We start from the raw sequence: 27,883 nt of genomic DNA on the forward strand, positions 1-27,883 counted from the left end.
AGTGTTCAGAAATTTCAAGTACTTAGAGGCAACAAAATACAAGGTGACAAAGTTGTCTTACACAATTGAAGATAAGCTACATATGGATGATGTTCCATCTTTTAGTATTGGGTTTATCCAATTAGTTTCATCTACTCAAGAAAATGCACGTCGTATCTTTATTTTTGACGATCAAGATTTTATTGAAAATAGATTTAAACAAAATGAAGATTCATTATTCATGAAGAATCTGGAGTTGGAGAAGTCAAAGTCGAAGAAGGATCTCGACTTCAGAGTTATGTATTTGACACATAACTATTACAAATTTCATTATCCTTTACTGACTATGTATCAAATGGTTTTATGTATGTGCAGTACTATTTTATAACTAAATGAGTGTTTATCCTATTCATAATTTTTTTTGTATATGATACATAGCTACGTCAAATTATACGGGCATGATACATAAATACTATAATATGTAGTTCATGTATCGATCTCAAACCAAACAACTTATGGGCAACAATTACATGTTAAAGGTATCCCGTAACAATACAACACTTATCAATTTAAACGAGATACATAAATAGTAATATATCATGCACTAATTTTTTAGATATGATACGTTAAATTCAAATTTATACTAAATGTATCAATTACATAGCAACTACCACACAGTAATGTATCGATCTCAAATCTAACATTTTATGGACAACAATTACTTATTTAATGTAACTAGTATAAATACAATACTTATCAATTTAAATAAGATACATAAATAGTAATGTATTGACAAATCTATCCATCTCGAAAACACAATCAAAAAACGATTACATAACATTATAAAAGGTATGAATGATCCATCAGAGCTATGTATCTCTTCCATCTTTTTGTATGTTGTATCAATACATAGCGAATACATTGAAAATCTAGACTCATGTTTCTTCACCTCAATAATGTATCTAATTTACAAATTTTTCATCAACTCATCGATCTCTAATTCAGCCGCAATGACTGATTTGAGATTCACAAAACCAATATTTGACCAACAACAATTTCATTGCTTTTGTATCGTTCCTACCTCACCTCACATTCTCAGATTTCGGAATGTCTTGACAAGATCGACAAGTTCATGTTGTATCAGTACAATTTTTCGACAAGTTTGATTCAAAAATTAAGAGTTTTTTTGGAAGAATGGGAGAAGAATTTTGAATTTTGAATTGTGCTAGCATGTTACAATTTGTCAATTAATGTATCGATTTAAAACCAAACAGTAATGTATCGATGAAAATCAAACACTTATGGGCAATCTTTACTACTTTAATGTATAAGTTATGATTACACTACTTAGCATTTTACTAATTATTTTAAAAATAATAATGTATCATGAGTAATATATCCATCTTGAGATCACAAATTAAAAAATCGACTACACAATACATATAATTCCATATCTTTCATTATTAGATCTCATTATCCTCAAGTTAAAGTTATAAATAGTAATGTATCATGCACAATTTTATGGACATGATACATAAATATAAAAGTTGATACATATAAATCCAACCAGTTGCTCTATCAATATTGTGTTCTTCTACTTTTTCAAATTTGACATTTAGTATACAAGTATATAGCCAATGTCGATAGAAAAGGAAAGCGCCATAGAGGCGGTGGCGGCAGCCGCGCGAAAGGAGAGGCTAAGAGCCCTCAAAGAAGCTCAAAAACTTCTTCAAATTCCTGACAATGATAGTAACAAGACTAGCGAAGATATTCATGATGTATCTTCTCAAAATTTTTGATAATTTTGAACCAAAATTGAAAGGATCTTCAATGAACCAGGAGAAGAATTTTGAATATCAAAATTGAAAAGATCTTCGATGTACTGGGAGAAGAATCTTGAATCTCAAAATTTTCGACAATCTTGAATCAAAATTGAAAGGATCTTCGGTGAACTTGAAGATTCAAAAAGAAATTGTTTGTCCACCAACAATGTCGTCACTTTTGTATCCTTCATAACTCACTTCGCTTACCCAAAATTTCGACAAAAGTTTTTGAATTAAATCTGAAAGGTTTCTAAGATGAACATGGGGGAGTAATTAGAAATTTTGAATTTCTTCGTTCTGTTAGGATTTGCCTCGGTATGATTAAGAGTAAGAAGAAACGTAAGCGTAATTTATGAAATTTAATTAGATTTTCAGATTTTATTCCATTTTTAGCGCAACAGAAGGATCTTCTTATATTAAAATTAATGTATCTGGATGGTGAATTAATGTATCCGGATGGTGACTTATGTTTTGAGAAGGTATAAATTTTAAGGATTATTGCAACGAGAAAAAAAGTAGGGATAGCATGTAATTTACTCTTTACACTATGAGATTTATGTAAGTTATACTTTTAATAATTAATTTAATTAAATGATTTTAATTTTTTAAAGTTTCTAAAAATAATCCTTCTAAAATATTTTATAGAAATCAATAATCCAACTGCACATCGGAAAAGGAATCCTAGTACCGCACACACTTTTCCTACTTTCACCTCTATAAGAAAAAATATTTCTAAAAGTTTTCCTTTTTTGGTTTAGTATTTAAAAAAAAATCCAAATCCCATTCAAAGTAGAAAAACTTAAAGAAACATAAACTCAACTATAAATATAGATAAGTTAGACATAACTCAATTGCATTAGTTGCTTGCAGTAATTACTCCCTTCATTGTTGATCCCAATTAGCAAATTAAAATGGTGATTAGCCGTCATTCAAAAAAAAATAACGAAGATCAGAGGAACAAGAAATAACAAACTCATAATGAAAGAGAATTTTTCTTCTGCCATTGAATCACTTCCTAATGAGTTACTTACTGAAATTGTTGCAAGGGTTGCTTCTACTTCTTTTCAGAATTATATCAATGCTAAGCTAAGGTATATATTTATTTATGTATCTCATAATTCTATAAATCTTTCTACGATGAGCAATTTTTGTTGTTTTTTTCTAACCGATCGATATTTTAGTTGCAAGGTTTTTCATGAAGTTGCAAAGGAACGATACGTATATCAGAATGCAACGTTGGCAGAGTTTTCGATAGAACCTTCGTGGGAGAAGGAAAAGCAAGAGAAGATAAACAAAGTCGCTTCATTCTTGGAGTTATGCAGAGAATGCGGAATACAGAAGCTTTATATAGAAAGGGCGTGGTAAGAATTAATTTTATGTACACTTTATGTCTGACAAATATTTAAAGATAAATTTTCAATGATGATTTTTTGAATTGAGATTGATACTAATGGACTCTTCAATGTGCTTACTATTTTCAGATGGATTTCTTTAAAGATGATATGCCAGAACTTGCAAGTGAATTTCTGAAGAGAGCAGCAAAAGGAGGTCACATTGGAGCATTCTATGTAATTGGCATAATTATGGTCTTTATGGGGGATGAGTTTAAGCAAAAAGGAGTAAAGTTGATTGGCAACATGAAAAATACAAAGCAACTAAGGAAGATAACAAGGGAGTGTCGAAAGAAGTTAATCGAAATCTTGACACAAATTTGGGTGAAAAATCCTTTAGTGTTGGGACAAAGACCCAATCGTTGCACAATTCAGCATCAACGCATTCACAGGAATGGTTGGCCACATGACAGTGAAGATGAAGACGAAGATATGGATGTTCATTGTGATGCTTGTAGCTGTGATGTAGAAATTGATCATATCATCAGTGTTTTACCTAAAGTTGACGTGTATTAGCTACATGACTTTATCCCCTTTTCCCCTTTTCCTTACTTTTCTACTCTTGTATTATTGCGACTCTAAACTTTGTGCATAATTTAGTTTTAGTAGTGAAATAAACCATCTCTGGGAAACAAAACTTTGGATCAACCTCAATTACTCAATCAATAACTATATCTTTTGGATGCAGCTTTCTACATCAATACAAATGTTTTCTGGAAATACTAACAGTAATCATTCTGATTTGAGTATTATGCTCTTTGGATCCACATAAACAGATACAATTCTATCCTATTAGCATTACCTGTCTTTAGCAGGCGGAACTTTTTTTCAGTCAAAACTCGTTTGGTAGTCATGCTTCGAAACAAAAAACACCTACATGATAGTTCAATACAGGCTACAGCTCAATGTGGTATTCTTTCTTCTTCTTTTTTTTTTTTTATAAAGGGTAACATTTGCATATCAATCATCAGCTCAAAGCTGGTATCCAAAATTTTACAGCATATCCTCCCTCCACACTTGTGTGTCTGGCATAAACAAAAGATAAAGAAAAAAGAAAACTATCCTAGATCCTCCTTCATCTTTATAAGGACCCTAGAGTGTCTACAATAGCCACATGGTCATCTATATACTCTGAACTACACCAATAACAAAAAGTGATAATGCAGTTCATCTTAATCTTGTGCAAAGGGCAGCTCTTGTTATCAAAACTCCTAGAATTCCTTTCTTTCCATATGGTCCACCAAATAACTACTGAGACAATTTTCCATCCACTCTTGTTTGTGCACTGCCCTCCATATTCCAACTTTCTAGAGTCTGTCCTGTTCTCTCTGGAATAGTCTAACTTATATCTCTGAAGCTAGTAAACAAATTCCACAGCTGGCCAACCACTTTACAATGTAAGAACAGATGGTTAATTGTCTCTGCAACCTGCTCATAAAAACATCTTGGGCACATACCTGCTCATAAAAACATCTTGGGCACATCTGTATTCCCCTCTTCATAAGATTCTCTTGTACAACCTCTTTCACTACCAACCAAGTAAAACCTACCACTTTATATGGTATTTTAACCTTTCATATAAGCTTCCAAGGCAGAAAGTTAACTTGAGATCCCATCTAATTCATATTTCTATATGCAGAACTAACAATGAATAATCCTTTGTTATGACAATTCCATGTAAGAGTGTCTTCTCCTTCCTTGAATCCTAAGAACTGATCAAGTGTTCCATAAAATTCAGCCAATCTCTCCACCTCCCAGTCTTGCATCAATCTTCTATAGGTAAGGTTCCATCCATGTTCGGACCAAACTTCATAAAGAGTCGACTCTTCTTGTTGGTTCATGTGATGAATATCTGGGAACAAGCGTTTGAGACTTTCATTCCCTAACTAGTTATCTTCCCAAAACCTGATCTTCCTCCCATTGTTCACATTACATTATGTCTTTGCATAGAAGCCATGCCATAAGTTTCTAATTGATCTCCACAAACTGGTTCCATATGTTTTTTTTTTTTTGAAACTGGTAATGTTGTATTCCTCAGCATTAAGGTGTGCTGGAGACCTCCAAAAAGGTAGTAACAAACTAGAACGAGAAACTAATTACAGTAATCCTAAAAGATCTACTAATTGTTCAGCATTTTCTATACAATGTTCTTTACACCAAAAGTAGAAAGTTGCTATGCAACTCTCTTTGATTTTCTGAATGTTGTTGAATCTATCTTCAAAGTTTCTTCCATTCCTCTCCCTCCAGATAGTCCACCAGATACAGTGTGGGATTATTCTCCACCACTTCTTCTGTGTCTTGCTTCCCCCTCTCCTAATCCAGCAACTTAACAAGTCTGTTGTGTGCTCTGGCATTGACCATTTTGTCTCTGTTAAACTGAGGAACATAGTCAAAGCTGAGATGTGACTTTACAATGGAGGAACAAATGATTATTTGTCTCTCTAGCGTCACTACATAACATGCATCTGGACACAATTGGCAATCCCTTTTTCTGCAGGATCTCATGAGTGAGGCAAGCTTTCCTGATTACTAACCAAGCAAAGCACTTGACCTTAGTAGGAGCCATACTTTTCCATACATGCTTCCAAGGGCCTATTTTGTTTTCAGGCATCCAGGATACCTCTTTCCTATAAATTCTACCTACAGAGAACTTGCCATCCTTATCATGTTTCCATCTAAAAGTGTCATCCTCTACAGTAGTGCCTTCAAAACCATCAATCATCTGCAATAGCTCCACAAACCTGCCTACTTCCCGGTCATTAAGATGCCTCCTGAAGAAGAAGTTCCATCCCTGTGGGGACCAGCTATCAGCCACTGTAACCTCAAGGTTAGTGCATATACTGGTCAGATCAGGGAAAACTTGCATTAAAACTTCTTGTCCAATCCATAGGTCCTTCCAAAATAGTATTTTGTTCCCAGCACCCACCTCATAACATGAATTCTTTACTAGTCTAGGCCAAAGATTCCTTATAGATCTCCATACCGATGTTTCATAGGTGGTTGATACTGCATTGGTACACCATTGCTCTGTCTGACCATACTTATTCAGGATTACCTCCTTCCATAGAGCATGATCATTTCCATTTAATCTCCATAACCATTTCATGAGCAAGCAATCATTCGGCAGTTTCAGATTCCTGACTCCTAAACCACCAGCCTCCTTGTGTAATTGTGCAGTCTTCCATTCTACCAAATGATACCCCTTTCCCTTCTTGTTCCCAAACCAAAGAAAATTTCTTCTTAGTCGGTCCAACTTCTTGACCACACTTATTGGAATAGGGAATAGGGACATCACCTATGTGGGAAGCGAGTCCAGAACTGCATTTATCAAAGTGACCCTCCCTCCAAGGGACAAGTATTGCGTCTTCCAATTTGCCAACTTCTTTTCCGTCTTTTCCAAAATCCTATCCCAGATAATCAATTCTTTGTGTTTGTTGCCTAATGGCATGCCTAGATAGACTGTTGGTAATTTGTCTACCTTACACCCAAAGATACCAGCTAGTTCCTCCATCTGCACCACTTCTTTAATAGGAAAGAGGTTACTTTTCCTCCAGTTAACGCTTAAACCAGAAATGGCTTCAAAAACAATTAGTATCATCCTGATATAGTATGGAGAACCTAACAGTTTTAATACAAAAGCCAATCCATTTCAACCACCTTTCACCGAATCCCATCTGTCTGAGAATGTTTAGCAAAAAATCCCAGTTCACGTGATCATAAGCCTTCTCTATATCTAGCTTGCACATAATGCCTGGCACCTCCCCTCTCAATCTAGTATCCACACATTCATTGGCTATAAGAGCAGCGCCCATGATCTGTCTTCCTTTAATAAAGGTCATTTGATGAGTGTTCACCAATTTATTTACTACCCTTTTCAAACTGGTTCCATATGTGGATGTCACTTCCTTAGTCTTCCAGGGTCCTTCCTTTCCATATTTGGCTTGGATTACCCTACCCCACAAAGATTGTCCTTCTAAAAGAAATCTTCATAACCACTTCATGAGAAGACTTATGTTCTCCTTCCTAAGATTTTTGATGGTCCTCCCTGCTTCTTGGAAAGTAGCAATATCTTCCATTTGACTTGGTGGAAACCTTTATATTGCTTCTCATCGTGCCACAAAAAGTTACTTCTCAGAGCATCAGTTCTTTCTTCCACCTTTGCAGGAAGGGGAAAAACTGACATCAAGTAAGTTGGTAATACATCCAAAACTGAGTTGATCAGCACTAATCTACCACCTCTTGATAAATATTGAGACTCCCACCTAGACAATCTTTACTCACATCTTTCCACTACTCCATTCCATATCTTTTGGATTTGCTTTTGGCACCCAAAGGCATACCCAAGTATGTTGCTGGTAACTGTCCTATTTGTCCACCCAAAATATCCACCAGATTTTGTATCTTGGGCACATCATTGATTGGAAAGATGTCTCTTTCTCCAATTAGTGTCCAACCCTGATACTGACTCAAATAGTATGAGAACTAAACTCAAAATTTTTAGTTGGCTGTCTTCTGCATCACAAAAAATCTAAGTGTCATCTACATATTGCAGATGGATGATTTCCAATCTAGTATTCACCTCTTTGACCACATTAAAACCCCTTATCCAATCATTCCTATGCGCTGTTTTAATCATACTGTTCAGGCCTTCCATGACTAGCAAAAATAAGAAAGGTGAGAGTGGACCAACTTGTCTCAAGCCTCTGCTTGCCGGAAAGAAACCTTCAGGAGAACCAGTATTGAGAACTTGACAGTGCTAGTGCAAAACCTTATCCATCTAATCCACTTCCTCCCGAAACCCATACTATGTAGAATTCCAAGCAAATACTCCCAGTTAACATGGTCATATGCCTTCACTCTTGAGTCAAGACATTCATTTGCAATGAGAACAACATCAGTGATCCGTCTTCTTTTCAGAAAGGCCATTTGTTGAGTGTCGACCAGCTTTGGCATCACCTTCTTTAGCCATTCTATAAGAATTTTGGAAATTAGCTTGTAGACACTTCCAATGAGACTGATTGGTCTAAAATCTCTCAATTCTTTGGCTCCATTCTTCTTTGGAATGAGTGCAATGTAAGTTGCATTAAGGCTCTTTTCAAAAACTTCCTGAGAATGGAAGTTCTGGATAGTAGCCATCACATCCTCCTTTAAAATCTCCCAACACTTCACGAAGAAATCGATACCCATCCGGACTTAGTGCCTTGTCTATAGCACATGCCTTGAGCCCTTTCAGGACCTCATCTTCTTCAAAAGGTTTCTGTAAATCATCTTGTTGCTCCTCCCTGCTGATCACTGGACAGTGGTTCATGTTGTAAGCAGGTCTACAATTTTCAGTCTCACAGTACAACTTCTTATAAAATAAAATTTACCTCGTAAAAGCAAAGCTAGGACCACAACTATAGTTCTATCATCCCAAGACACTGAAAATATTCAACTAATATACTTTAGAATTAGCAAGCAATTCAGACTCAAAAAGATGTACAAAAGTTCTCCTAGAAAGTATTCAAATCACCCCGCACACCTGCCCACAGAAACCAGAAAGAGAGTATAATCTCAGAGCTGTGAGGTCATCAAACGTTTCTGACAATGAACCCCAAAAGAATACCAGCCAAGCAAGATGTACAAAAGTCGAACTCCAGTACGACGTTCGTGACATCCATGCCTAAGAAGCTCCTGGACAATGGTTTCAAACAGAATCAAATGATAAAATCATCTTAGCCAAAATGTCAAAACAACAGATGGAAATTTTTCTTTGTGCACACCTACTAAATTCAAACAGTTGTTGCAAGAAAATCCAGATAAAGGCCAAAGTTTGCTATGAAGTTCCCAGCTTAGGCCAAATCACCAGCCTATGGTCATCACACTAAAACTAAGTAGTCTATGAACTATTTTCTGCTGATTGCACAATAAAGTTTCTTAAAATCAACTTGGTCAAGTTCTAGTCTCTAACAGTTACCACCTCTAACGGACCTGTTTACTGCTATAACTGGGGATTAATGACCTTCAAGCTACCATGCACATCAAATTATCTGGAACTTGTAAACTAGCAGACAGAAAAAGGAAACATCAATTTACTTAAAAACCATTGACCAGTAATGCAGAAACACAGGGAAGACACATTTTCTTTGACTGTCGCACTAGCGCAGTCTCCTTCTGGAATGATACGGATGCTAGTAGCATTAACATATATGCCTCCCATGATCATTGCTTCAAAGACCAGGCCTCTCGGGTTCACTTGGAATATCATTAATAGCAGCAGGACTGTTAATGGGTTCATAACCTGGAAAGACCTGTTACCTTTTTGTCTTTGGAACGTTTGGCTCACTGGAAATGACAATACCACAACAACAACAAACCCAGTGTAGTCCCACAATAGTTTTCATAAATAATAAAAATCATTTTCCCTTATAAAAATGTCAGCCCAAGGGCTATGGAATTCCATTTGTGAACAAATAGCCAGACTAGTGATATGCCCATTGCGGTTAGTTGGGAAAAAGGTAGAAGGAACCACTATAAGCTTAACATGGACGGTTCTTCATTAGGTAATCTAGAAGTTGGAGGTATGGGAGGGATTTTATCGATAGCAGCAGATACTGGGTTCTTGGATTCATCAAAGGTGTTCCAAAAGCTACTAACAACATGACTGAACTTTGTGCCTTGCTCTACTGATTGAGGATCACTGTGAAAAATAACTACATGCCACGAAAGATCAACACTGACTCCTTAGAGGTAATTAATCTACTCCTTAAAAATAATGACACTTACTCTACTATTATGGATGAATGCAGGTTATTGACGGTGATGCTACAAGCACCTCAGCTGACTCACTGCTACAAAGAACAGAACATCGTCACGGATTAACTAGCAAAGGAACGAGCAAAGAAAAAACTTTTTGGTAACATATTTTTGTTGATAGTTCCTCCTTGTTCGCCTACGATGCTTTTTTTTTTTTGAAATTGGTAACTTTGTGTATTTCTATCAATGTTAAGATCATTCAGTACATTGGTTGTACTTGCACCATATTTACATCAAAAGACTCTTAAGAAACTGGAGCTATTCTAGTCTTCTATAGGGAGCTTAATACATCTAGAATTTCCACAGTTTCTACAGAGTGAGACTGTCTACACCAAAAACTAAAGAGCAAAATACAATTCACCTTCAACTGTTGGATAGAGTTGCTCTTATTTTCAAAACATCTAGAATTCTTCTCTTTCCATATTGTCCACCATATACAAGCCTACGATGCTTTTCAGTTACACATATTAGGAACTCCTTTTAAAAGATCCATCCCAGTTATCTATACCAATCCCGGCACTCCAGAGTCTGTCTGAACCCTGTATTTTGTAATGATGCCTAACTATGTTTAATATATATAGAGAACCGTCTATTAATCCAAAGAAAAAAAAAAGAAACATCAGATACCAGGTCTCGGTTGGCATTTTGTCGAAGAATGGAATCTCTCTCTTCCATCAACCTCAAAATGAGATCTCTGGCCTGCAGTACAACCAAGAAATAATTTTTGTATCAAAAAGAGATTATCACACATCTATCTGGTAACAAGGTCGGAAATGTGAGAGAACATTAAGTTTGACACTAGCATGCTGAAAAAACGAAACCCGTTGCCTATCACTTCCCAAATCCAAAGATAGATGTTGAGGCATAATGTGTTTCTGGTAGAAGAATCAAGCATAGACAGTTCTTATTCAACAATTAGTTAATGTGGCTATGATTTTAAAATGTCAATTAATGACCAGTTCTTCTTTTCTTATCATAAATGGCAATGGAAAGCCAAAAATCAGAAAGCACCTTCAGGATTTCGTACTTCAGTCAACAGTGGAACTAGTGACAAACATGACGAATTCTTGAAATATAACTCACTTAAGGATTCATCTGTATCTCTTTCACACATACCCGCAACTCAGAGATGTTCCTCAAACATTCCGTCTCTAGGGCATGGATTTTTGATATAAGAATATCAGCACATGGCAAGTAGTATATATTTATTCTCTTATATTCGATATTTTTTTCTCACCCATAATTATCCTACTTTTGGCACCAAAACCATGGTCAAGTTCTCATTACTCCATCTCTGACTCTTAACTACGTCCTACAAGTTTCTGAATGCCCATTTAGCTTTATTATTATCAGCGGACTTACTCAATTCCTTGTAGGATCATGTTACAGGACAAACAATTGCATGGGGGATGCAAGTCAAGAAACATTTACTATCTGCCAGATGGCTAATTTCACTGCATTACAACTGGTCATCCTCATTCTCTTAACTTCGACATATAATTTCTGATTTTCCTCCATAACAACACTAGTTTATGACTCATATCAATTTGAAAAACAAAAATGTGCTTCTTCCCAAAACAAGACAGTAGTAAATTCCCATCCCTTTTAGAACCTGTCCACCATGATTACATTGGACCATGCCTGTAAGTTCTAGTCTAAGCTCATTACTGTATTACAATGATTGACGATTACTCCAACTGCACTGGAATATTCCCAATGAAAATATCTTCCAAGTTGTTTTACATACTAACAAACTATTGAAAACTACAATCCATTAGGAGTCCCCATTTGTATCGTAAAAAGTGACCATACCAAAGAGTATCTTTACGAGTCGGTTCAAAGATTCATATCTTCCCAAGAGTGCTCCATCACTCATCTTCTCCTAATTCTCTTCAACAAAAGTGGATAGTCAAGTCCAAGAACGATCACCTAGTTGGACCACCCATACATTACTCCATCACCATAGTGTTCCTCTTCAATTTTAAATAAAACTAGCTCTTGTTGTCAGCTAATCAGCTATATGTCTTCATCAGCTCCACAAACCAAATACTTTGTTCTGTTATTATCCTAAAAATCTTTTGTATAAACTTCCACAGAGTTTTTAGGAGTATATACTTCGAAGAGAAACTTCAGGAACTGTTGCAGGTTCGATTCTCAACTCTCCCATTTGCGAATACTGTTTTCCATGGCTATTATAAGCCATTTAATTTATTTTTTAAAAAACAATTAAAAGTGAGAGTTGAGATTCGATCCAGGGTCACAGGTAAGGGAAGTAGGATGCAACCAACATGCCATGAGCCTTCTTTTGCATGTTAGTATGCAAATTAAATATATATACTATTTCGCTAGGTATATATACATATATATACATAATTTTTTCAAAGCTAACAGGTGCACGAGCACCCCCACCCTTCCACATGGGTCCACCTCTTATCATCAAAGGAATCAAAATGAGGCTCGAGCAAGTGAAATAAGTGCATTTGTACATGTCCCAAAGTGTTACAACAGAATAAAGATGAAAAAGCAACTAGGTTACAAACTGAAGGAGTTCGAGTAAAGTTAAGAGGCAATTTTAAAATGGATCACTAATGGTTTTTTTTTTTTAAAAAAAAAGGCTCAATTGCACATTAGTATGTCTGCAAAGATTAGAGCTTAGCAGCAGCCTCAAGCAAAGGTTTGAAATTCACAAATTCAATAGCGAATTGATGAGTTCCACATATTTTGGGGGAGTCTTTGAAGAACAATTTAGAGCATATAATTTGGGATCAAAGATGATGATTAAATGAGAGCACACAAACATAAAGGATGAGGATTGTTGATATGATCACCAAAAAGGTGTTTTAGCTTACTGGAGAAAGAAAAGAAATTTCGTCCCATACTCCACAACATCACACTACTAATAGAGACCAAAAGTGGGTTAGATGGAAGTAAGGGAAAAATACTTGGAGCAAGACTACTGAAGATGATAGTTGATTTTTTAAAAACAAGCATGAGATGCTACAAGTGTATCAATCTGAGTGATGATATTCGCATAATGCAATGCAAGACCAGCAGATCCCAACCTCTGGTTGTTGTTTTTCATAGATTTCTCTCCATCTGCAAGGATCAGCAACACTATGGTAATCATGAAACCACAAACTTTCCAGTCTAGTCACTAAACCATGTGCAGTCTAGTCAAGATTACAATTAATTTGATACATTGTGCAAAATCAAAACAGAAATTTAAGATGATGATGATTCAACAAAAGAAGTTCGCAAGTGTCTCTCATGAGTTTCTGTCCCCCAAAATGATTCCAAACATACCATTTCAAATGGGACCATTGAAACAGCCATGAGTTGTACAATCAGATTAACTGTAACATCATAGACAAGTATTGAGCAATAAGCATAATCTGCGAACTCTAGTTCTGTTGTTCGAATAACTAGTAGCAGATTACTCAAAAATTCATCCAAGATCAAGGAATCTCCCCTGACCACTAGACATGCTTCAACAACAGGAAACCATTTGTTTTCAACAGACAGCTTGATAGGATGTTACAATAAAGTCAAGATTAGACAAATATTTGGTAAGTTTACGGTCAGGTCACTCTACGATCTGAAAGAGTTTCCTCGAGCCTGGCATAGTGATCAGAAGTTTGGCATAACTTACAATGAAACTGAATTCACAAGAATAAGTTAAGAGGATGTTACATCAAAGTCAAGATTAGACAAATATTTATGAAGTTTGCGGTGACTCTATGGTCTGAAACAGTTTCCTCGAGCCTGGTGTAGTAAGTTTTGCATAGTTATTCAGGAGTTTGGAATAACTTACAATAAAGCTGACCATTTTGTCTTATACCAGCATTCTGACCCGAATTTTTGCATTTACTTGGTGGTTTATGTTGCCAATATAGTCATCACATGCAATGAACAAGATTGTATCACCAAATTGAAGCAGAATCTCTATTAGCACTTTCAGATTAATGATCTAAGGAATTACAATATTTTCTTGGTATTGAGGTCGCTTATTCTATATCAGGTATTACGATTTCACAACGGAAGTATGCTCTAGAGATACTTGAGGAGACAGGAATGACATGTTCTAGATATACTTAGGAGACAGGAATGACAGGTTATAGACCTATCGACACTCCTATGGATCCAAATGTTAACCTTCTACAAAGATAGGGGTAGCTCCTTAGTGATCCTGCAAGATATAGGTGGTTGGTTGGTTGGTAAGTTAAACTACCTCACTGTAACTCGACTTAACGTTGTCTTTCCTGTGAGTGTTGCAAGTTAGAGTATAGACTCTCCATGCAATAGTCATGGAAAATTGAATGGTTGGTGGGCTAGTTTTTTCATGTTTTTTAAACAATTCAACATAAAAGTTCAATAAAAAAAAAGGAAGGATCTCTGAAGATACAGAACAATAACTTGAATGGAAGCATTAGTTAAGAAAGTAACAGAAATATCAAATTAAGAACAATCACTCCTCCAACCAGCCCCTACATGACAGTAAAAAATCACCATAAGAGAAGTTAAATTGAAGGTTCAAATGCATACCAGCACAGCCAAATGCAGCATGGATTTCCAAATGAAGGAAATGCACAATGTCCACAAGCTTCTCTGTTACCTTCAGTAACGAGTAAACCAGTTGGTATAATATTCAAAGAAATTTGATTAATAAATCTAGAACAGTCTAACCTTATCATGCTAAGAATATGTATCATTAACGGGTCCACTAAGAAATAGTAATCAAATTACGATTATTTAAATTCAAGAATTAAAGAGATTTATAAAGCAGCACTGACTTGCTACCTCTTCTAATATCTTGGACCAGAGGGATTTCTTTTTTAAATTTTTGACATGTTTCCTTTGACTTTTCAACTCTGCCCTTAAAATTGCAATGGTATCTCCTACACAAACGAAAAAGAAAAAGATCAAAAACATACAACAACAACGGAGAAAAAACTCACAGATGCTAGTCTCTATAAAACCTAACATCATTCTTGATCTGTCACTTAAATTAATCAACATGTGTTAAATCATTTTCTTAGGTAGTTGCATGAAAAAAAATTAATTTTGTGAAGCACAAAGTAAACAGTGATTAAGGAGTATCATTAAAGCAATCAAGTAATGAGCTCTCATCCTCATAACCAGATTTATATCACCCAGAGAAAATAGTTCCTAATATTAAATGGGTGGTCAGAAAAGGAAAAGATTCTGAAAGGGGGTAAGCTTTAAAACTACTCATTAGTCATTACTCATGAAGTCTACGTCTAAAACCATGTCAGTTTATTCATTATTGTAAAAAAAACTAAAAACAGAAGGATCGAAAACTATGGTTCACTAAACCTGAAAGTATACGGAATAAGGAGTATGTAAGCATCTACAGCCAAATACATGAAAAAGAATGAATTGATTAGCTATGTTTCTCGGACTTTTCAAAAATGTTGCCGGATGCATGTTGAATCCTCCAAAAGTACTGCACTTTTGGAAGTCCGGAAACGGGTGCAACACCATTTTTGGAGAGTCCAAGCAACATAGCGGATCAGTACAAACTCGAGTCCGGAGCCAAAAGGGCAAGAAAATTAGCCAAACATTCCAAAAGGGCAACAAAATTGAGTGGGGAACCAAAAGGGCAACATTTAGACGGTCTAACAAACACCGTTTAAATTACGAAAAAAGGAGCAAGGCGCGAAATACGATGCGCCTTGCAAGGCGCAAAGTACGATGCGCCTTGCAAGGCGCATGGCTGCGCAACCTTACAAGGCGCAAGGCTCCTGCACCTCTTTCCTTTCCCTTTTTTTTTTAGTTTATGTTGTAATGTTTTGTTTTTAGTTAGGTTAAGTTTTTTCTTTTCTTTCTTCAGTTTTTCCTTTTAATTTTTGTTTTTTATTTTGAAGTTGTTCCTATTTATTTTGTATGTGATTTTTATATTTTTTTTAGCAAATTATCCGATTTTTAGGTAAGATTTTATTAATTCAAGTTTGAAAAATATCAAAATCTTGCTATTTATTTTAAAATCTTACAATAAATTTTATCTTTTTTGTTTTTCCTTTGAATTTTTGTTTTTTATTTTGAATAATTTACTAAAATAAAAATAAAAATCACATGCAAAATAAATAGGAACAACTTCAAAATAAAAAACAAAAATTAAAAGTAAAAACAAAAAAAAAAGAGAAAAAACTAACTAAAAACAAAACATTAAACATGAACTAAAAAAAAGAAAAAAAAGGAAAGAGGCGCAGGAGCCTTGCGCCTTATAAGGCGCATCGTATTTCGCACCTTACTCCTTTTCCCTAATTTAGACGGTGTTTGTTAGACCGTTTAAATGTTGCCATTTTGGTTATCAACTCAATTTTGTTGCCCTTTTAGAATCTTTGGCTAATTTTCTTGCCTTTTTGGCTCCGGACTCATACAAACTCCCTACACCTGGTTGAGATTTCCCTGGTTGTCACCACCAAACCTTCTACGCTATGATTGAACAGAAAACAACAAATTAAACCAGTTAACACAACTACTGCAAGCTAATTGCTTTACTATCACCTATAGTCCATTCTACACCTTTCCCTCATTGCCAAGGGAAAAATACGGAAAAAGTTCTATAAAGTCTTCTTTTGGGTAGCATTCTAAACAGTTTTGTCAAAGGCGCGCTTAAGCCCTGAAGAGAGGCTCAAAATATGTTGAGTGCTTCGGCTCGCTTTATGTGCGCTTCAGTGTCATCCTCAAGGTTTTAAGACATACTTTCCTTGCCAACAAGCCCTTTTTGAAGAGAAGACACTAAACAATTGAAATTTCACTTTATCAAAAAAAATCAATTTCTTTGGTCATATATTTGTTATTCATGTATATAATTATTAGGCTTAGACTAAACATATATATTTGTATTTTTTCCCTTTGTGCCTTTTTGTTAAATCTCACACTTTATTTGCGCTTAAATCCCCAACAGACCTTGGAGCTTTTCGGCGCTTTTCACCTTTGATAACGTTGATGCCTGATCCTGAATAATTTCATAATGCTTTTAAGTTTGTTTGGAGGTCTCTAACTAGACCCATGAATGAGAATAATACCGTGGAAAGGTATGCAAATATTTACACGTGTGTGGAAAGTGTATGAACATAGCATAAATGGCTAAAATCGTCGAAGTTGGAAAATGGAACAAGGCTCCACTCCCAAGTAGGTTCCCAAAGAGCCATGACAAGGCTTGGGAGGGAGATTGAGGCAAGACACAGTGGTTTTATGCTCTAAGACACGCTCGTTGAAAGAGAAGCTAAGCCAGGACAAGCTTCACCCGATAAGTTTGCACCGGAAAAAACCCTGATAGCCAAAGGAAAAGACTCGGCGATGGGCTCACATCCGAGTCCAACTGCAAGAGGCTCAGTCTCTATATATACCCTAGATCATGAGTTTTTTGCCATTTTCAAATTTCAATATTTGGCTATGTGTTAGGAGAACTAGAGGGAAGGTTTCACTTAGGATATCCAAGGTGAGATTGTCACCATATTTTGTGTTAAATAAAGTAGATGAACGCTAATACCATTCAATAATTCAAGAACTCAAAAGGGAAATTGAGTAGGTTTTGCAACCAAAGGTAATTGCTACCACTTGAAACTTATTTAATGAATACAAAGTAAGTGTTTAAATGCTATTTATACGTGTAGAAAGTGGTAGGATAAAGGTATTAAATGAAACCCTAGGTTGCCATTAATGTTGGTTATTGGGGAAGACACTAAGTAGTGACCTTGTCTATTTTTTTTTAGAATGGCAACAATTAATCTATATATCCACAGGTATACTACATCAAAATATGTAGTCCCCCTTCAAAAGTATTACAACTTACAACTTGAGCATCAATCTGTTGTTCCTTGAATAGTCTAAAATGTCAAAAATATCTTCTGTTTGAGCTATTAATTTTTGTTTACACCAAAAATAAAACAGAGCTAAGCAATTCATTTTAAACTCCAGCAAGTTGCTCTGCTTGTCTTCAAAACATCTCCTATTCCTTTCTTTCTACATTGTCCACAAAATGCATGCAGGGACAATCTTCCATCTTCCTTCCTTTTTGGTTGCATTGTCATCGTTGCTTCAACAGTTTAGCAATCCTCCTTTTATGTTCTCTGGCCTTACCCACTTAGTCCTCCACAAATAAATGAGTATCTTGCGCAACTGGTCTGTCCAAACTTCCTTCAGTATCTTTGTAATATCCCCCGTTAGCTTTGTTTCCCGGAGACACACTACATCTGCTTTCCATGTCTATTTAAATACATGTTGGGTTATAAATGACTCCAATAGACTATTGAATGCCAAGGATAGATGGATTTAATAGGGTGATTAAGCACCTTCAGTTTTATTTTGGGCTTGGTAGTCAAAGTTTAAGCCCTAAATAGACTATGTTGAGTTTAAATGAACTACTCTTGATACAAATTGGATTTATCGTTAGTGGCTTTGGGATGTTGAAATTAAATTTGGGAAGAGTATTGAGGTATGTAGAGATTTATTACCTCTTTGAGCTTTTTCTCCAAAATGTGTTCGAAATGGCTCAAATATTTGATTCTAAAAATGAATCCTAGCTTGTGGGGATGAGCGGATTAGGATTGCATCATTATACTAATTACTAAAAGTTTCAATGCCATTTGGTTTATGTTTTGTGATACCTCATATATGTATACTTATAAAAGCTAAATGATTTGAAATAGCACTTTGTTTGAATTCTTTGAGTTTATTTCTCTAGTGATATCTCAGACCCCAGTCTTAACTCAAATATAAAGGACAATGTTGATCCCTTTGTCTCTATTTGAGTGCCTTTCCAAATCCACCTCCTTTCAGCTACAAGAAACTCAAAGTTGATGCAAAAGGCTTCATAATCTGAAGTATATATCCTCTTCTGTACATAATTAAGCATAATAGACAAGGTGGACCACGTCAATGAACACGAAACAAGGTCCGACTTCTTGGTTTTTTTGTCTTTCTTAAGTGGATGGGTGGGTTTAACTGGTCAGGTGAGATGATATTTACTTGTTAGGGAAATGGCATGACTAGAGGACTTTAGAAGAATAAAGTTTATGACTTGGATGCCGGAATGCAGGTTTGGTGATTCATGATAGTCGGATGAGCAAGATATGTGGAAGATGGGGGCTTTGCCTCTTCGTTCCCTTTTGCCTATGCATGATGCTCATTGCTCAAGAACAACTTATCTAATTCATTTGAGCTGAGGGTATATCGGAACGGGGTAAGGTCTGTATACACACTACCCTCCCAGACCTCACTTGTGGGATTACATCGAGTATTGTTGTTACACAAAATAAGATTAGAGCTGTCCTTTCAGCTTCGTCATCAATTTGCCAGAAGGTTAGCAGACAAGCTTAAAATGTGCTGCTAAAATAAACAACCACATTACACTCTCTCTCTCAGTATGTTTATACAATGGTCAAAAAAAAGTATACAACTATACAGTTGCCCTTATCTCAAAAAAAAAAGTATACAACTATATATGGTGAACATCTACCATACACCTCCAAGCTAAGAGAGACCTAAACATCCTAAGCCTGCCTTGTTGCAGCAAGATTATCAATCTGAAAGTGCCGGAAAGAAGAGTCATTATTTCCATACTTCATAGGATGCTAATAACTATAGATAAAAAGCACGATCTTTCCATGATGTGTAGGGCGTCAGCCTTACAATGGGGAAACATCAACAGATTCGCTCATGATCAAGTTACAACCTAAACTTTATGGCCATACTAAGCTAGAATTAGCTGAACGAGAGTGAAGCAACTACTTTCCCAACCCACAAACTATAAGGGGTCGTTTGGTTGGGAACTAATTATCCCAGGATAAACTATCCTGGGGTTAGTTATCCTGGGATAACTTAACCCACCATGTATATGGGATAACTTATCCCATCACTATGCTATAAATGGTGGGATAAGTTATCCCAAACATGTCAACCAAACAAGACATCTAAATTTTATCCCAGGACTATTTTTTTATCCCAGGACTATTTATGCTTATCCCTCACACCAAACAAGCCGTAAGTGAAAAGAATTACAAGCTAAAAGTTCAGTAAAATCTTATGCTCAACTATTCAAGTGAGGGGATGCAAAAGGTCATGCATCCAAAATTGACATTGATTTAACTGATAAGAATGAGATTAAGCAGAAAAGTAAGCACTCCATTTCCAAACACATCAATCACAACATATCCAGATATAACTAAAAGTCCATCAGATGTTTTACTTGACAGGAAATAACAAACTGTAGCGTACAAAGGACAAAAAAGAATATGACAAACACAAGGCAAGTAAAAATGTGATAAAGGTTGAATACAATTCGTCCAATCACCAACACAATAACATGGTGCTACATTAACAATCAAGAGTTCAAAGAAACTGCCAACACATTCAGGATGTCTTTTATGTTCAAACATTGAATATACTTTTGCAACCAAGTTATCTGAACAAGAGGTCAACACATAAATATCAAACTAGAAATCATCTGACAATAGGGCAAATCACCAATGCAAAGAGATCCATCCTCTAAGAAATCTTTAACCCGGAACAAAGAATAAAACATTTACTTAAACTGCACTATATTCACTTGATTGGCTTTTGGCCGGGACAATTACTAATCAAAGACAAAAGTCAATAAACCTCAACACTCCTTTGGAGTTGCTGACTGGGTGTATGTAGCAATGGTGCAACCCTTTTGTGTGGACAGGAGGTCATGCCTAGGAGCAGCTGGACAGTTCATAAAAGAAGTCACCAGGTATAAAACAAGTTTCCGGAAAAGAGGAGTTATAACTGAGTTAGCTGTAACCCCATCAAGAATAACTTGAAAGAGCATTCATTAAAGAGGGAATGAAAAAGCCACCCCTAGCAGCCAAAAATATAAAAACACGTTTAACCCCCAAACAGCATGTGTCAATCATATTTGGCTATTTGCTAGTAGTTTTTATCAAAGTTATTCAACCAGAACAAGATAGAGCAGCTAGCTGCAGCAATATTAAAAGTTAAAGAGGATAAGATGATCAAGTGTCAAAGAACCAAAAGTTAGAAAGATGACGGAGTTATGGTTCATTTCACTCATAGATAAATGGTACATCTCACTCTTATGCAAATTGCAAAACTTTATAATAAAATGGTTCATTTTACTGTGATATAATTGCATAATATCATCCCTCACAAAAAAACAAAGCTTTTAAATGAATTGGAGTTGTGCAATCAACTTGAAGACAATATCAAAGCTAAAAATCATAAACCAAATAGTCATCATAGCAACAGAATTTCATATTTATTTGTCAAGTTTAAAAACCAAAAAATATTTTATTGTTTTATATCTATTTTACTCTTATTATAAAGTACTAGTACTAATCATTTTCAATTTACTTTTCAATGAGTGAGATAACTTATAATAAGTCAAAGTAATATAATAAAATTAGCATTTTTTTTATTGGTTGTCAAGAAGTGGAAAAAAAAACAGGAGGATGGCGTATTTTATTTGAGGATTTGGGTCTAGGAGGTATTTAAATCATGATTTAATTAGTACTCATTGGCGGAGCCACCTTAGGTGAAGGATAGTCCGGTGTACACCCTTTGTTGAAAAATTAGGTAGCATACACAGGTTAAATATTTGATATTATAAATGTATATTTAATTTTACTCGCCCTTAACACAATCGGAAAAAACTTCTACACTCTCTTCACAAAATTTCTAATTTCACACTAATGGAGTTTCTTTGAATATATATACATTAAAGACCACAACAAGATTACATGCTTCTTCTTTACGAATGAGTGGAATGTCATTCACAAAATGACATATTCACTGTGTATATATCAATGCTTTTATTGACTGCAGTGGTACTACAGAAAACAGAAAGACATTCTAACCTTTACAATGGGGAAACATCAACAGATTCGCTCATGATCAAGTTACAACCTAAACTTTATGACCATACTGAGCTAGAATAAGCTGAACGAGAGTGAAGAAACTACTTTCCCAGCCCACAAACTATAAGTGAAAAGAATTACAAGCTAAAAGTTCAGTATAATCTTATGCTCAACTAATCAAGAGAGGAGATGCAAAAGGTCATGCATCCAAAATTGACTTTGATTTAACTGATAAGAATGAGATTAAGCAGAAAAGTTAGCACTCCATTTCCAAACACAACAATCACAACATATCCATATATAAATTAAAAGTCCATCAGATATAAACTTCACAGGAAATAACAAATTGTAGCATACAAAGGACAAAAGAATCCGACAAACAGAAGGCAGGTAAGAATGTAATAAAGATAAAATATAATTTGCTCAATCACCAACACAATAACATGGTGCTAAGTTAACAATCAAGAGTTTGAAGAAACTGTGTACAGGTCTAGGGTGCCTTTTACGTTCAAACATTAAGAGTACACTTCTGCAACTAAGTCATCTGAACAACAGGCCAACACATGAATATCAAACTAGAAATCATTTGACAATAGGACAAATCACCAAAGCAAAGAGATGCATCCTCTTAAGAAATAAACCCAGCAAAATCAGATTAGGTTAGGTTGGACTTGGTCAATAAAAGTGGGAAGTTTGAAAAAAAGTTAAGAGGGTTTTACTAGTAACTGACTTCTTTCGAAATCCTTTAGCAATTGGTTTCGATGATCATGCTACAGTAGTCATTAATTCCTCGACTCGTGCTGAACTAGGATAGGAGCCTAAATTTACAAGCTTCCCTCTGGTCCTTGGAGTTTCAGCTTAAATTGTGGCAGGAGCTCTATTCTTTTGAATTATTGAAGAAATGTAGGTGAACTTTCTTGGGGATACTAATGAAGTGGCTATGGAGATACACTCAGCTGGATCAGTGCCTATGAAAGGAAGTCATTATTGACAAACATGGAGCACCGAGTCACTGGTTCTCTAAAGTCTCAACTGAACCATATAGGGTTGGCAGCTGGAAAAGCATAAGCAAGCTATGAGAGATGTTCTCACAACACAAAGACCTGGCTGTGGGGGATTGCCAACACATCTGTTTCTGTAGAGATAAGTGGTCAGGTAACACCCTTCTAGAGGTTGCCTACCCTGAGATATTCCAGATTACAAATTCACCAGGCGCTAAAATACACCAACACAGGGATGGAAACTCAACGAACCCCAACCTCAGAAGAAACATACAAGACTGGGAGATGGAGGAGTTGATAAGCCTTTTAGGAGCACTTCACAATGCCACAATCAACAACTTTGAAACACCACATATTAGATTCATTTCACAAAAGCTGTCACAAGAGACATAACAATTGAGCGTCAGCATCACCGAGCACTTAAATGAAGGCACTCAGTTCACATTCCAACTAGCAGCAAACATATTTGTTTATGTCTATGTTCACATAGTTAACCGAGCTTATCCCACACTTGATTCATGGCACATAGGTGATGCAAGTTAGCATTAGTATTCAACATATGGCTCTAGGTGATAACATACAACCCTATTTCACATGTCATAACCAAAACATTCTCTAAGAACTCACATATGATTCAAATTATATCAAAACCTGCCTCAAATAGTTTGAAGTAACTCAAGTAGGCCAAAAAATGCATTTATAGTTCATATGAAATTGACAGTCACACACAATGTTTACGGATCAAACTAGAAGTCACATAAGATCATATTATATTTAAGCTCGACATTTCTTAAGAAAACAAATCAGATTCCGTATCTCAATTAAATATCCCATGTAGTACTATATTAACCTTAGTGAAGCAATCAGAATAATGTTTGCAAGCGTAGCTACAGTTCAATACTCAGAAGAGAGTTTATTCAGTTGGGAGCATCTTTAGTTAGAATAATATGACAAAATTGTCAAAAGCTGACTCCATGTACACACTAACTCGTAAATAAACTCTTAATATTTTTTGGTTACTCATGTATCAGATTGTTAAAGCACAAATCTTCATCCGATGACTGTTGTAGTACAAATATATTGACCAGCACATTTATTCAAAAGTTATATATTTATCTTCATTTTTGACATTTTGGTATTCTATGGGGTGATTGGACTCAATATGGTGGAATTTGAAAAAATTCACAGAAGTTAACATGGTTTTTAATTTAACAGGTGAAATTCAATTTAAACTCCATCTCCGACCAGCCTAGTGCAGGAAGGAGAAACAAAATCTTGACAAGTCCAAGTCCCCCAAATCTTAGAATCAGGACTATTCAAAGAAGAGAACCAGGATGAAGGACGACATAGGGGTTATTGCATTAAGCTTTATATACCGAAAAGAGTTTCTTTGTGTGGTACTAGCTTTGCTCATTCTATTGAATGTTTTTAACATATGGAAGTACGTACGCACCTGGACACCAGAAACATGTAACTAACAACATCTGGCTATGACACAAAATTCATAGAGTCCAGATAAGAGATCTAGCTGAAATGTATTTACCACATCTTATTGTCAACTACTTCTGAGAGAGTGGGAGCAAATGTTTGAGAAATTTTAACCATTGAATAATCCTCGAGATAGACTCTATTGGCATCAAGATCATAGTACTCGGAGAGGACCTTAGAATTCTGCTATATGGTACTAGCTAAAACGAGAAAGAAAATTAGCACATTAACACCATTATCTCGTACAATCTACCAAGATAGTTGATCGTATGACAGTGGCTGATTAGAATGCCCTTGAGCTATGATACACAAAAATAAAGGCACACATGTACAAAGACATGGGTTCCAGCAGATTGAGGAGCTCCAGCGAGCTTCCATGTCCACTTACCCAGTTTTAGTTTTAGACTCTTTAGATTTCTTTTTTGGAAAGTTGTGATTCCATTTTGTATTTTGTAATGTGGATTTGATTTTGTTTTATTAAAAAAATGGTTCAGCTGCCCGTCCAAATTTAACTTTTTAGAAGGACCACTCACCTTGCTTAAGTTATAGAAAAAACTCCTTCGGAAAAAAGTTTAATGGAAACTACTAAGCAGATAAATAATACTCATACGTGAACCGTGAACCTCCCTGAATACTCGATTAGTTAGTTATACCAACAACAACAACGCTCAAAGAAGAAAAAGAGAACAACAAAGATATAAGATGCACCATAGAACCAAATTCATTAATACATGTACAAAAATAAAACCTTACCTTGATGAGAAGAACACTCTAAGAATGTGTTTTTTAATATGAACAGCAGTTGAAAAGAGCCAAACCAACAGACCAGCAGGTTTGATGAGTGATGAGCAGTACTGAGGGAAATTTGGAGTCCTTTCTTTTAACACAAATGTGTTTTGTGGCTGCATAATAAACTCCCAATATTTACTAATTTATTACAAGGCAGATCTCTCACGATAGACGATATATTATTGAACTGGTGAATCATAATGGATCCTCCATATATATTGTATAAACATATTTCAAAAATCTAGCAGCAGGGATGGCAAATGGGGTGGTGCGGGGAAGATCTGCATAAATCCGCCAAGACTTTGCCCCGCCCTACTCCACCTCGGATGAACCTGCCCCGCATAAACCTCAAACGATTTCTGCTTCTAACAGCATCAATTCTTCATGATAGACATACAGTTGAAGATATAAATGTAAAATTAAGAAACTTTTGTTGATATTCAATAGGTAAACACAGGTAGAACATATGTAATAAGATAAACATTTTGATTACAATAACACTCTTGGTCAGAATCAAAAATAACTTTGGCCTATATAAGTTTCAAATCATATTGTGATTCATTCATTATTAGAAACAACAATTTGGTTTGAGGCTAATTTTACAGTAGTAAGGCATGAACAAGAATGTAACCTTGCAAATTCAATAACAAAAAGTGTTACCAATTAACAAATTCACATTACGGAAAATGCTGAGCTCCAACAAACAGAAATCATTTGATCGGAAATTAAATAACCTGGGCAGACATATAGCACCACCTTTATTCACTTCCTCACCAGACCCCAACCAGCGTACCCCCCGCATCCTGCATATTTTTTAAAAAAAAATTGTACCCCCGCCCCTGCAAAAGCTCTAATACATAAGCTTCCCACTAACATACTCAAGAGCACGACATCAACAAACAAAAAAAACGAGATGGAAACATACAATTCAAATTCAGAATTTGGAAAAACACAATATCGGGTAAAATCAAACATTACACAAAACGATTTATAGTTATAACAACAAAATTTTACCTTGAGAAGAAAACTCCAAGACTACGTCCAAATAATACCAATCGCAGAGAAGGGCTGATTTAGTTGTTATGCCATCAAATCAGAGAAATCTAGAGGAAGAGACTCACAATTGGGTATCTCTGCTGATTTTACCCTAACATAACTGACACATGCTTTGCACGGACCAAACGTGCTATTTATATTAGTCAAAATGGTCTGATAGGCCTTATACTTGAGTCGGATTGTAAACTGGACCCTTCTACTTACGACTTTGTTAACTGAACATTTAAACTCAATAAAACACAATATTTTAAACCCTTTTTTCACTTGATCAAGGTGCGTGTAAATACAACCAAATACACATGGAATCCACATCATTTTTTAGTGACACGTCAGAAAATAAATATAATATATATATATATATATATATATATATATATATATATATATTTAAAAATGTTATGTTTTACTTTCTCTCTCGTTGTAACCCTTTCCCCGTCCCTTTTCTCATCTGATCTCACCTCCAGCGCCTCTCCCCAACCAAATCCAAACCCATATCCCATCATTTAGCAATGTCGATGATATTTATCACATTCATCTTCGGCGAAAAGTTGAAATCGAGTAAATGGACTAGCATCAGAACGATTTCTTGAGCTACTGCAATCAATACGTTCTTGTCAAGATAACAGCCCAAGATATGAGTCCAATATCGAGTTCTTCGACTCAGTCGTTTCGATCTGAAACCGAATCCAATATCGAGTTCTTTGACTCAGTCGTTTCGATCTGAAATCGAGTTATCAGGTTCTTCGATTCAGCCCATATAGACTTGTGATTCGAGTTTTCAATTAGAGAGAAGTTTCCAACTTGAATTTTCAAATTAAAAGCTCAAAATCATGTAAACCGTTCCCGATTCGAAGACAAATAAATCAGAAATAAATTTGAAGATTTATTTCTTTTTTATTTCATATAACCATTTTTGTTCAACTTCAGTTTCAATGATTAATTTATACGATGAGAAATCTACCGGCGGCGAACCTAATTATCCTAATTATTTTTATTTACAGAAAATTAGAAGAGGAAAGGAGTATTTTAATTTTTCCTTTCTAAAAAGAAATTTTTTTATTATATGTGTATTTCTAGCCTTTCACGCTCTTAATTCGCGTGTAAATCACGCACTTTTCCAACTCATCAATTTTATTGCCACATAAGTTTGGTCAATGGTCAAAGAGTTTAAAATATTGTATTTCATTGAGCTTAAGTGTCTAGTTGACAAAGTTATAAGTAAAAGGGTCCAATTTACAATCTGATCCAAGTATAAGGGCCTATCAGACCCTTTTGCCTTTATATTAAATCAAACTAGTATGCGTAAATATTAAAAAAATTATTTGTGATAATTTATTATATTTATTTGTTTGAGTATATTAAATATAATTATTTTAATAAAATGATATGTAATAGTGCGATACACGTTTTGTATGACTTTATCACTATATTATAATGTATTAATAAATATTTTTATCTTAATTTACAACATAATTATAGTAAATTAGCATAATTTAATAATCATCATTGAGTATGAATATTATATGATATTTAAATGTGAATGTTAAAGAAAATATAAATATTGTTATTGAAAAATTCATTCATAGAAGTTTTAAGCAGAAAAACTCTTTATATTCTTAGGATAATTTCTTATATTGTTATCTATTCATTTAAAATAAAATTATTGATATGCTTCGAATCAAAATTTGTAATTG

At 35.2% G+C, this 27,883-nt stretch overlaps 2 protein-coding genes across 2 annotated transcripts; one reads left to right on the forward strand and one right to left on the reverse strand.

The window, feature by feature from the left end:
- The first annotated feature begins 2,780 nt into the window (after positions 1-2,780).
- LOC125808630 (putative F-box protein At1g67623) lies at positions 2,781-3,709 on the forward strand. The gene is made up of 3 exons (XM_049488305.1): positions 2,781-2,893; positions 3,004-3,163; positions 3,284-3,709. The coding sequence occupies exons 1-3, from the start codon at positions 2,781-2,783 to the stop codon at positions 3,707-3,709; spliced, it is 699 nt and encodes a 232-aa protein (XP_049344262.1).
- An 8,954-nt stretch (positions 3,710-12,663) lies between these two features.
- Positions 12,664-14,991, reverse strand: LOC125808647 (protein PSK SIMULATOR 1-like). Its single transcript, XM_049488318.1, has 3 exons — positions 14,786-14,991; positions 14,531-14,600; positions 12,664-13,084 (listed from the first exon to the last, which is right to left on the reverse strand). Exons 1-3 carry the CDS (start codon positions 14,972-14,974, stop codon positions 12,966-12,968), a joined length of 378 nt encoding a protein of 125 aa, XP_049344275.1. The 5' UTR covers positions 14,975-14,991; the 3' UTR covers positions 12,664-12,965.
- Between the last annotated feature and the right edge of the window lie 12,892 nt (positions 14,992-27,883).

This window comes from Solanum verrucosum, unplaced genomic scaffold (genome assembly GCF_900185275.1).
Source record: "Solanum verrucosum unplaced genomic scaffold, falcon-dt-bn FXZP01000251.1, whole genome shotgun sequence".
NCBI lineage: Eukaryota > Viridiplantae > Streptophyta > Magnoliopsida > Solanales > Solanaceae > Solanum > Solanum verrucosum.